Consider the following 12,220-nt stretch of genomic DNA (forward strand, 5'->3'; position numbering starts at 1 on the left):
CATGCAAAATCTATAATAGTCTGGAATGAACTTGGGTTGTTGTTTGTGAGACAACAATAGACAGCAATAATTCTTGCTGCTTAAGTTAGGGCAATTAAATGCTTTTTTAAAAAAAAATCTAGCATTGGTAATAATGACCATAAAAAGATACCCAGTTAATGTATTTCAGGAAAGGAAATGTATTATTCTTACCATTTTGACTGATGTATGACTACATTTTTATTGTCTTTGAATCATAGTTATGCAGCATGTTTAGTGTTAGCTACTGATTAATCTGTTGGGTGGTGTGAAGTCATAGTTGAATTTTAGTTCTTGCAGCAGTTTGCTCCTTGCTCTAGATTCCAGCAACTGGACTCTCTTGTGCCACCAGTATGTATCCGTGCTACCCTCTTTCTTTTTTTAAAAAACTCTCATCTTGTAGCCTTTCATGCCATGATGTTTCAAGTGCTCATCTAATAATTTTGAGAATATCTGCTTCCAACAACCCTTCGGGCAGTGCCTAGGATTTCAGTCACCCTCTGGTGTCTGAAATAATTTTTCCAGTTTCTCTAAATCTCCAACCTCTGCTTAAATATGTGCGCACTGATGATGAACACCTTTTATTATCTATGCCCCATATATGTCTCAGTCGTGTCCACTCTCTAATCCAAGGAAATGGAGTGAGCTGATCTAAAATCTCTTGAATTAAATGCTCCATTCATGGTGAATCTCTGCATCCTCTCCAGCAGAATCAGAGTCTTCTTGTTGTGATCAAATTGTCCATGTTATTCAAGCTATGTTTTAACAAATGATAAGAGTCATAGAGAGTTAATCAAATTATTAGAGGATGTTCCAATTTATGAACAGTTTTATTTCACCCAAAATATGGTACTTATCTAGTGCATCAAAAATGGATGCAATCCAATTTCACACTTTTTTTGTACTTTCTCTTTGTCTATTTTTACCCTATCCAATATTGTTATTATCTTGGCCACATTTCCATAGGAGAAGGCAGATTCAAAAATACTCATTTGCTGCCTTGAGTCATATATTCTGCCTTCAAGAAAGTGTAATTTTATTGACCTCTGGTTTGTCTTGCTATTATTTTTGGCAAGCATTCTACGGTAATTGTGTGATAAACTTCTGGGTTCTCTTTTACATTAGATACTTAACTGTTCTCATGCTTTTGTCAAATCACTTTTTTTTTAGTCTTGATTTTCCACTGCATTATCCTTTTTTGTTGGCATAGCATGAAAATTAGAAGCTTACTGTGGTTGTCTGTGTTTGAAAATGGGTGACGTCTTAAATTAATTTTTCTCGTCTGCATTTACCATGGAGAAGTCTATAGGAATTAAGAAATATGAATAGTTATGTCTTACAATGTTATCCACATTACAAAAGATAAAATGCTGGCAGTTCTAAAACATATTAAGGTAGGTGGTGCCTGATCAAGGATATTCTGTGACCTTGTGGGAAGCTAGGTATGAAATAAGCGGCAACCAGAACAGAAATATTTTTGGAATCTTTAGTCACAGGTGTGATACAGGGTGAATGGAGGATGGCTGAGGTTGTTCCTTCAGTTACAGACTGCAAGGACAAGCCAGGAAACTAAGACTGGTCAGTTTAACATCAGTGATGGAAACTTACTGGAGATGATTCTGAAAGACAGAATTTGCCTGAATTTGGAAAGGTAAGGAATGATTAGGGAAAGCATGGTTTTATGTTGTGAGAAATCATGTCTCACAAATCTGACATTGTTTTTGAAGAAGACTTCAAGAGATTTAGGGGCAGCATGGATTTGATCAAGGCCTTTGACAAAGTTATGCTTGTTAGATCATGTGGTTCCAATGTGGCTAACCAATTAAATATACTATTAATTTGGTGGCAAGAGGCAAAGAGTGTAGAAAGCTGTTTTTCAGGTTGGAAGCCTCTTTATAGTGGTGTGGCATGGGGGAAGTGTTGTGTTCCTGTTTGTTATTATACGGTGGATTCCAGTTAAATGGGATACATCAGGACCAGTAAACTTTGGTCCAATTAAGAAGCTGCCCAACTTTTGATGAAATTTGTTTAAAAAAAGTATAAGAAAGATAAATTGAGTATGAAATTATGCATTTAAATGAAATACAGAACAAATTAGAACACTACCAATACTACTATGCTAGTACTGTGTATTATTTCTTAATACTTATCAATAGAGGAATTTATTCATGTCACCTTTTGACTGTAAATGAACAAAATCAGTGCAGATGCAGAGTGTAGCTTAGTGGTCGCCAACCCATCGATCGCGATCGACTGGTCCATCTTTGAGACTTACCCAGTAGATCCCAAAAATAAGAAGAAAAATAAATACACAAATACTATTGAGAGATTGTTTCCGGGTTGCGGGGTTTTAGTTCCGTTCTTTTTGCCCAGTGCGCATGCGTGTAGCTCCCCTACCACGCGCTACACTGTGTACTTCAGTGTAACCCAAACATCGGGCCGCGAGGAAATGATATAAGTCAGCTGCACCTTTCCTCATTCCCTGTCACGCCCACTGTTGAACTTGAATACACGTGAGGTCATCACCTCGCCTAACTGCAGTGATAACCTCGCGCCAGGGATCACTGGCCGCTTTGTGCAGCGGGTGGGAAATGCCGTTGCTACTGGCCTGGAGCGCGGACAGATGGGCACCAGCTCTAAACCTGTTTAGCACACCGAATGTTCATAGGGAATCCAGTGCTAAAATATTCACAGACGACCTAATTCGGGCTCAGGGTTTCGTCAGTAGCAGAGCAGCTACCTCGCTGCGATCTACTGAAACAAACTTTTGTCGGCCAGTAGATCCTACGGTGGGGGGGGGGGGGGGGGGGGCGGGCGGGCGTGTGCCCTGACGCACTTCTCACTTGCTCAGTCGGTCACTCTCACCAGACTGCGACCGCTGCAGTCCCGGCCCGGGGACCTCCAGCCCTGACCTTGTCCTCTCACCCCACCCACGACCAGCCGCACCCGGCCAAGTTGTCTGGTGGCGGGCGGGTGGGAGGCTGGAGTTCGGGCCCAGAGGCTGTCTAATGAGGCAATGAAGCCCTCAAAACTGCTTCGGCACCTTGAGTCCAAGCACCCTGCACTTAAAGACAAACACGTTGAGATTTTTCAGCGGAAAAAACGTGAGCAAGCAGGACAGAAGCTAAGTGCCGGGAGCCGCGGAAACTAAATTGCAGAATAGACTGGACATAGGGAACCTGCTTCGAGTATCGCTGTATTCCGGTCGTGTTTAACAACCCCCTCCCCCCCCCCCCCCCCCCGGTCAGCTGTTCCATAAGAATATTGTCAAAATTAAACCAGTCTGCGGTGTAAAAAAGGGTGGGTACCCCTGGTGTTTATACATTATTTCTACTTCTGGGTTGCGGGGTTTTACTTCTGGTCTTTTCTGTCCCGGTGCGCATGCGTGTAACTAATTGATCTGGGGTCGATCTTGCCTTTCACTAAGACCGAGATGGGGGATCTTGGGCTTAAAAAGATTGGTGACCACTAGTGTAGATAATGGACTGCCTGCGAACAATGCTGTAGATGATTGCATCCTGCAAATCTTAATTTTCATTGTAACATTCAAATTCTTCATAGTTTCTAACTTGTTGAAGCAGTGAAATTTTATTTTCACTGCTGGCCGTTTCTGGCATCTGCAAGCCTAAATGCTTGAAACCGCATGAGCAAAACAGTTCTGAATTGTCTTACTGCTTATTTCTTGTCAACTATTAGTGACCAAAATCACTGCTCAAGTAAATGAGGGAATCCCGGTTAATTTCTCAATTAATTTTTGTTCTTCAAGAGATCTCCCAAATAAACAGCAGCCCTGAATTCACTATATATTAATATTTTGGTTGAGGTTTTTAGTGGCACGATTAGTAAGTTAGTGGATGACACTAAAATCTGTGGGTTTTCTTGTGGCTAGTGAAGTGGGTTATTTAAAATTACAACAGGATTGAGCTCAATTGGGTAAGTGAGAAGAATGGCAGATGTGATTTAATTCGAACAATTGCAATTTTGGCGCTTAGCTGACACAGTGACGTCCGTGTCTTCAGCAAATCTTTTTTTGAAAAAGAACATTCTCTTAAAAATGCCTCAGAAAACATTGAACACTTAAGAACCTTAACAACAGCCAGAAAAATACATCAGCTATCTCTTCAAAAAGGGACGAGGAGACGGAATATGAGAAATCCTTATTGCTTTTGAATATGTGCTTAGTCATGATTATGTTGTTAGGAATATTGAAATTAAAAATGGCAGTATTGGCTTTAAATTATCATCTATCTTCTCTGGATTCCACTTTGTTCTTGCCATTACCAATATGTCATTATCCACAGCTCCTACAAATATATGCATGTGCAGTTGTTGATGCCCATTTGGGCCTTGAAATGCTTTTGAGCACAAAAACCTTGATCCCAACTTCCAGCTCTTTAAATTTTTTTAATGTGAATGCTTTGTGAATGTGAATGCATTTGGAACATCACCCGTCTTTTACCTGATTGTCCTCTTTTGTCTTCTATAGCCTCAGTTGTCATGAGGCTTCAAAATGTTTTTTAAACCTTATATAGATAGAGTCTCTACCAGTCTCATACCATGTTTCATGAATGCCTTAAAGATTAAAAAAAACTGGAACTTTTCAGCAAGTGTTCCCCTTGTAACTCTATTAATAAATTATAAGAGACTGTAAAACCTATGTATCCTTTTTTTAAAAAAAAGAAAATAGGAAGTCGTTTTTCCAGTAAATGCTTCGAATGGTTCCATTGATTATAAATAGGATTTTTAACCCACAATTTTTTGTTACATAGCAAGGTATTATTGTACGTAGAGAATAAGTCATTTATGTTTATTCTTTAACTATATATATTGTTCAGTGAAACAGCTCTAACAAATCTAAAAGCATTACAATTTAAAATGAAACTCACAGTTACGTAGGGAACTTATTATTTTTGACCTTTATTGCATAGGAGAAATTTCGTTAGGAACCTGCTGTTGACGGGCAGTGATGTCACTTTGATGTCATTGTTTCTTATTTTAATCCTATAAATACAAGTTGATTGAGAACCTTTTATGTAGAATGAATAGGAGATAAGCACCAGACTCCAAAGTAAGGTTTCAGCATGGCTGTGATACAAGATGAGACAGAAACAGGTAAAGAAACATTAAGATCTTGATGCTTTTAATGTAATGGAAGCACTTAATTTTCAAATACTTAGGTAATAGGTGAACTGCTTTTTAAACTTCCAGCATTACAATCTTAACTTTTGATCATAATGTTTATTAATCTGTGTTGCAAAGCCAGTTAGCAAAAATCTGCAAGAACTGAAGTGCTTCTGTTTTGGAGGGCACTGCTAATTTTTCAATAACTTTTGAGGCTTATTAGTGATTTTTATTTCACTTGCAGTTTTGTCTAACTGTCCTCGGCTTTAATTTAAATTATTTTATTGTATGTCATTTTGCATTACTGGGTTTGTGGTTTCCATTTTTAATTTTAAATTGTAGGAAGGAAATAATCTTATAAAGCAGATGTATATACTTGTTTTTGATCAGTCAAAGTAACCACGATCTCAGTCAAAGTAATCTTGATTTGTATTTCTTGTGGAGAAGTGTCATTTGTGTGAAAACTCTGGAAGCATTGGTTCGAAACAAAGATCTCATTTTTGTGCTTACCCTCTTTTGTATTTTAGATGGTAGATTCCACACAGCCTATTCAGTTTAGCTTTCAGGTGTCATTAGATTTCCTGGAGTTTGTTGTTAGGGAAATGTAAATGTTAAATAGAAAAGGGGAAGATTATTGATGTCAAAATTAAATCTTCAAATTTGGAGGTGTTATGGTATTATCAAAGTCTGTTTAGATTCAGTTTTTAAAATGTAAACAATTAGATTCTGTTATACACGAGATGAAACAATTATCAGTCAAGTTGCACTAGATTATGTATTTGCATAATTAACCTATAATTTCATTCTTCAGCAGTTACATTAAATTACATATGGTTTTCATCTCTGGTAATGCAAGCATACATTTTCTTAAATACATGTATTGGTGTGGTTGCTTCTTGTTCAGCTTGCTGAAAGGATATTATACCTGTTCTACTTATTCCAATGGAGCTTAATTGGAATGTTTTTGCCCTTCATTTTTATCTGATTCTATATTAAATTGTATTATTTCCTCTAGGCCCCTGGCCAAGCCTGGTGGCGCACTGACCAGGGTGAGTGGTGTGAGGCTTGGCTGCACACCTTTGTTGGTACATCGACAGCAGCAATTCCATCCAGATCCTAAGCTCTCTCATCATCTATCATGATTGTGATGGAAACTGCAGTCTCACCTCCCAGTCCCCCACAACCTTCTTTTTGCTTCGCCGCATGACCTTCCTGGACCAGGAGATTTCTCAATGGTGATTGTTCTTACAGTTGGGCAGTTTGTTATACCTGGCAAATAGACTGCAAACATTCACTTATCTATGGTTCCTCATGATTTTATCAACCTCCTCAACCTCCTTTGCTCCAAGGAAAACAGTCCCAACCTATCCAGTCTTTTCTTGTAACTCCCTCCAGCATCCTTGTGAATCATTTTGGCACTCTCTAGTTTAATTACTTCCTTCCTCTAAAGTGGCAAGCAGAACTGCAGATGCTGGTCTCAGTGCCCCTCTGAATGCCATTTCCTCATCTTATTTATCTGTGTCTCCACTTTCAGGGAACTGTGTACCCATCCTCCTTGGTTCTACAATGCCCATCAGGACACTACCATCCAGTGAATAAAATTTGCCCTTATTTAACTGCCCACAATGTTTGGAATGTACTGCCAGGGGAAGTGATGGAAACAGTATCAATTTTTAAGAGGAATTTGGACAGGTATGAACAGGCAAGGAATGAAAGGATATAGTGAATGTGCAGATGGATGGGATTACTTTGGATTGGCATCATAGTCTGTACAGACATCATGGACCAAAGGGTCTGTTCCTGAAAGCATCATCTATCACTTTTATGTAACACTAATGTAAAGCTCATGGGTCTGAATTTAGCAGCTAGGCAGCATCTATAGGGAGAAGCGCTGTCGACGTTTCAGGCCGAGACCCTTCGTCAGGACTAACTGAAAGGAAAGATAGTAAGAGATTTGAAAGTAGTGGGGGGAGGGGGAAATGCGAAATGATAGGAGAAGACCGGAGGGGGTGGGATGAAGCTAAGAGCTGGAAAGGTGATTGGCGAAAGTGATACAGAGCTGGAGAAGGGAAAGGATCATGGGACAGGAGGCCTCAGGAGAAAGAAAGGGGGGGGAGCAACAGAGGGAGATGGAGAACAGGCAAACAACTAAATATGTCAGGGATGGGGTAAGAAGGGGAGGAGGGGCAATAACAGAAGTCAGAGAAGTCAATGTTCATGTCATCAGGTTGGAGGCTACCCAGCCGGTATATAAGGTGTTGTTCCTCCAACCTGAGTTTGGATTCATTTTGACAATAGAGGAGGCCATGGATAGACATATCAAAATGGGAATGGGATGTGGAATTAAAATGTGTGGCCACTGGGAGATCCTGCTTTCTCTGACGGACCGAGCGTAGGTGTTCATGATCATGATCATGATCCCACTGAGGAGCACCAGGTCATTGTCTCCTATACCATCACCAACCTTATCAGCTCTGGGGATCTCCCATCCACTGCCACAAACCTCATAGTTCCCACACCCCGCACTTCCCGTTTCTACCTCCTACCCAAGATCCACAAACCTGCCTGTCCAGGTAGACCTATTGTCTCAGCTTGCTCCTGCCCCACTGAACTCATTTCTGCATACCTTGACACTGTCTTATCCCCCCTTGTTCAATCTCTTCCCACCTATGTTCGTGACACTTGTCATGCTTTGAATTTTTTCAATGATTTTAAGTTCCCTGGCCCCCTCCATCTTATTTTCACCATGGACGTCCAGTCCCTATATACCTCCATCCCCCACCGAGATGGTCTCGAAGCTCTTCGTTTTTTTTTTGGATTCCAGACCTAACCAAATCCCCTCTACCACCACTCTCCTCTGTCTAGCGGAATTAGTTCTTACTCTCAATAATTTCTCCTTTGGCTCCTCCCACTTCCTCCAAACCAAGGGTGTAGCCATGGGCACCCGTATGGGTCCCAGTTATGCCTGCCTTTTTGTTGGCTTTGTGGAACAGTTCATGTTCCAAGTCTATACGGGTATCCATCCCCCTCTTTTCCTTCGCTACATCGACGACTGCATTGGTGCTGCCTCTTGCACACGTGCTGAGCTCATCGACTTCATTAACTTTGCCTCCAACTTTCACCCTGCCCTCAAATTTACCTGGTCCATTTCCGACACCTCCATCCCCTTTCTTGATCTTTCTGTCTCCATCTCTGGAGACGGCCTATTTACTGATATCTACTATAAGCCTACAGACTCTCACAGCTACCTGGACTATTCCTCTTCCCATTCTGTCTCTTGCAAAAAGGCTATCCCCTTCTCACAATTCCTCCGTCTCCGCCGCATCTGCTCTCAGGATGAGGTTTTTCTTTCCAGGACGAAGGAGATGTCTTCCTTTTTTAAACAAAGGAACTCTGCTCTCAAACGCATCTCTCCCATTTCCCGCACATCTGCCCTCACCCCATCCACCCGCCACCCCACTCGGGATAGGGTTCCCCTTGTCCTTACCTACCACCCCACCAGCCTCCAGGTCCAACATATAATTCTCCGTAACTTCCGCCACCTCCAACGGGATCCCACTACCAAACACATTTTTCCTTCCCCCCCCCTTCTGCTTTTCGCAGAGATCGCTCCCTACGTGACTCCCTTGTCCACTCGTCCCCCCCATCCCTTCCCACCAATCTCCCTCCTGGCACTTATCCTTGTAAACGGAACAAGTGCTATACCTACCCTTACACTTCCTCCCTCACCACCATTCAGGGCCCCAGACAGTCCTTCCAGGTGAGGCGACACTTCACCTGTGAGTCGGCTGGTGTGGTATACTGCGTCTGGTGCTCCCGGTGTGGCCTTTTATATATTGGTGAGACCCGACGCAGAATGGGAGACCGTTTCGCGGAACACCTACGCTCGGTCCGCCAGAGAAAGAAGGATCTCCCAGTGGCCACACATTTTAATTCCCCGTCCCATTCCCGTTCTGATATGTCTATCCATGGCCTCCTCTATTGTCAAAATGAATCCAAACTCAGGTTGGAGGAACAACACCTTATATACTGGCTGGGTAGCCTCCAACCTGATGGCATGAACATTGACTTCTCTGACTTCCGTTAATGCCCCTCCTCCCCTTCTTACCCCATCCCTGACATATTTAGTTGTTTGCCTGTTCTCCATCTCCCTCTGGTGCTCCCCCCCCCCCCCTTTCTTTCTCCTGAGGCCTCCTGTCCCATGATCCTTTCCCTTCTCCAGCTCTGTATCACTTTCGCCAATCACCTTTTCAGCTCTTAGCTTCATCCCACCCCCTCCGGTCTTCTCCTATCATTTCGCATTTCCCCCTCCCCCCACTACTTTCAAATCTCTTACTATCTTTCCTTTCGGTTAGTCCTGACGAAGGGTCTTGGCCCGAAACGTCGACAGCGCTTCTCCCTATAGATGCTGCCTAGCCTGCTGTGTTCTACCAGCATTTTGTGTGTGTTGTTGTTTGAATTTCCAGCATCTGCAGATTTCCTCGTGTTGGGTCTGAATTTGCTGGATTATCCTTAAAACAAAGGAACAGCAATGATGTGATTAAGCTGGAAAGGGTGCAGAAAACTATAATACAGACTTTGCCTAAACTGGAATGTTTAAGTTATAGGAGAGACTAAATAGGTTGGCACTGTTTTCCCTGGAGTGTAGGATACTGAAGGCTAACTTTACAGAGGTATATAAAGTCATGATGAAGGTCATAGTTAAGGTGGATAGTCACAGTCTTTATCCCAGGATATAGGATACTAAAACTGAAGGATATAGATTTAAGCTGAGAGGGGAAATATTTAAGAGATTCGAGCGGAAACTTTTTTTTGTGCAAAGGGTGGTGGGTATATGGAATGAGCTACCAGAGAGAAGCTGTCTAGGCAGGTGTAATTACAATACAAAAAGGTATTCGGAGAAGTGCATGGATAGGGTAGGAGGTTATGGGCCAAAAGCAGCTAAATAGGACCTGCTCAGACAGACATCTTGTTTGGCATGGACAAGTTGTGTTGAAGGCCTTGTTTTGTGCTGTTTCATTCTTTGACTATGATTGAGGTGTTTGTTTGACTCTTAAGGGAGCTTGACATTTCAGGCTGGACCAACACTTTGCCCTTAATGGTGAGCTGCCACCTTGAACCACTTTTGTCCTTGAGGTATACCAAGTAGTCTGGGGACCTCCATTTGTTGAGTCATAAAGTACTGCAGTATGGAAATGGGCTGTTCTGCCCATCTAGTCCATGCTAACCTGGTATTTTGCCTCATCCATCTATATGAACTCAGACCGATTCCCTCCACACCTTTCCCATCCAAGTACGTAATCCATATTTGTCTTAACTTTTACAATTGAACTCGGATCTATCACCTCTGCTGGCAGCTCGTTCCACACTCACACCACTATCTCCGTAAAGATGTTCCCCCTCACGCTCCCCTTAATTTTTTTTAACTTTTCACCTGAAACCTATGACCTCCAGTTCTAGTCTCAGCTCACCTCAGTGGAAAAGACTTCATGTATTCATGCCATCTGTATCCTTTATAATTTTGTATGGCTCTTTCAAATCTCCCTTCATTCTCCTATGCTCCATGGAATAAAGTTGTAAACTATTAATCCTTTCCCTATAACTTGGATCCTCAAGTTCCAGCAACATCCTTATAAATTTTCTTTGTGCTTCTTCAGTCTTATTGATACCAGAACTGTACACAATATTCCAAATTAGGCTTCACCAACATCTTATGTGCATCTTGTATATTTCCTCACCACTTTTTCTTCTCATCCCCAAAAGGAAATGATAGAAGTTGACTTAGATTTATTGTGTCTGTAACCTAAACTCGACTTGCTGATCTCTCCTTTTTTAAAATGTAAATTGAAAGTGTTTAGAGGTATCAGTAATCTTCTTGAGAGAGATACCAATTCATTACTAAAATGTTTACATGCTTTGTTCCTCTCTATTCAAACACAATTTTAATTTTGATGGATTAAGTTTCCATGAGGTTGAAAAATGCAGTAGGTAAGATGGCTTCTGGCAAATATAATTGGCAAGTAATTTTAAGTGCCTTGTTCATGGCCCAGAAGGAGCAGGAATATTTACATGCAGCTTTTGAGGAAATCCTGCATTGTAGATGTCCACGAATAACATCTACCACAGTGACTCTCTTTCCTTGCCACCATATTTAATAGAGGGGTCTAGTTTTGCCTCCACCCCTCCCATTTCTTGTTCAATTGTTGGAGATTCTCCAGTCATCTGTCTGCACCCTCTTATTTTCAGAGTTCACTTTTGGCTCTTTGCTAGCCTTTTGATTAGTTAAGTTCCTTGGTGGAAAATATTTTCTCAGTTATAAAGAAATCTTCATAATACATTCCATAGTACTTGACCTTCTTGAGAAGAAGTGTGCATCTGAAAATCATTACTCATGTTCATTGCCTAGATCTGGAAGTTCAGTCAACAGGCATCATGTTTGAGGAAGGGTGTCATTGAGAATAATGCCTACTCAATTATTGCCTTTGATATGGTTGTCCATCTTCTTGAATTTTCTTTTATCTTTTAACATGCCGTTTTTAGATTAATATTTTGAATAATATATGTTAATTGCCTTCAATTAATGATCCAATTTATATAAAAAATACTAGTGAACCTTAAGAGCCTGAATTTTAGTTTACAGTAGACTGCCTAACTTCGATACCATTTGTATTAAAAATGGAGGTGAAGAATGTGTTGTATTAGCTTTTAAATATCACAGTGATGTGGGGTGATGGATTAGCACCTTCCTTGTATATCTCTTGTTAAAATAATTTTACTTTATCCTCCATTCCTTCCCTTTCACTGAGACTTTGAACTAAAACGAAGATGAACTGATTTAAAAATATTAATTACAAGATTAAGCACGACAATATTTATCAGTTAGTATACATTAATCAGTGTTTTATAAATATTACAATGTGATGAAGCACTAATGCAAGCTTCCAGTGAGGAGTTGGATGCAAGTTTAATTTTCACACTGTATTAAGTAATTTGATCGGACACTTCTCTAGTAGATGACATTCACAGGCAGCCCAGTTGAAAGGCAGTCGAGTTCTGTATGTAGTCTTCTTTCTTTCCACAG

At 41.0% G+C, this 12,220-nt stretch overlaps 1 protein-coding gene across 6 annotated transcripts in view; it reads left to right on the top strand.

Annotated features, from left to right (window-relative positions):
* Nucleotides 1-12,220, top strand: part of LOC140732329 (cAMP-responsive element modulator-like) — a 65,799-nt gene that overhangs the window by 48,153 nt on the left and 5,426 nt on the right. The window contains exon 1 of one of the 6 annotated variants that reach the window (XM_073054829.1): nt 5,061-5,130. The exons of the other annotated variants lie outside the window; for them this stretch is intronic. Within the exon in view, the coding sequence (XP_072910930.1) occupies nt 5,100-5,130 (31 nt within the window). The 5' untranslated portion in view covers nt 5,061-5,099. Of the gene's footprint in view, nt 1-5,060; nt 5,131-12,220 lie in introns of those variants that run through there. 6 annotated transcript variants of the gene reach the window in all.

This window comes from Hemitrygon akajei, chromosome 8 (genome assembly GCF_048418815.1).
Source record: "Hemitrygon akajei chromosome 8, sHemAka1.3, whole genome shotgun sequence".
NCBI classification, from domain to species: Eukaryota; Metazoa; Chordata; class Chondrichthyes; order Myliobatiformes; family Dasyatidae; genus Hemitrygon; species Hemitrygon akajei.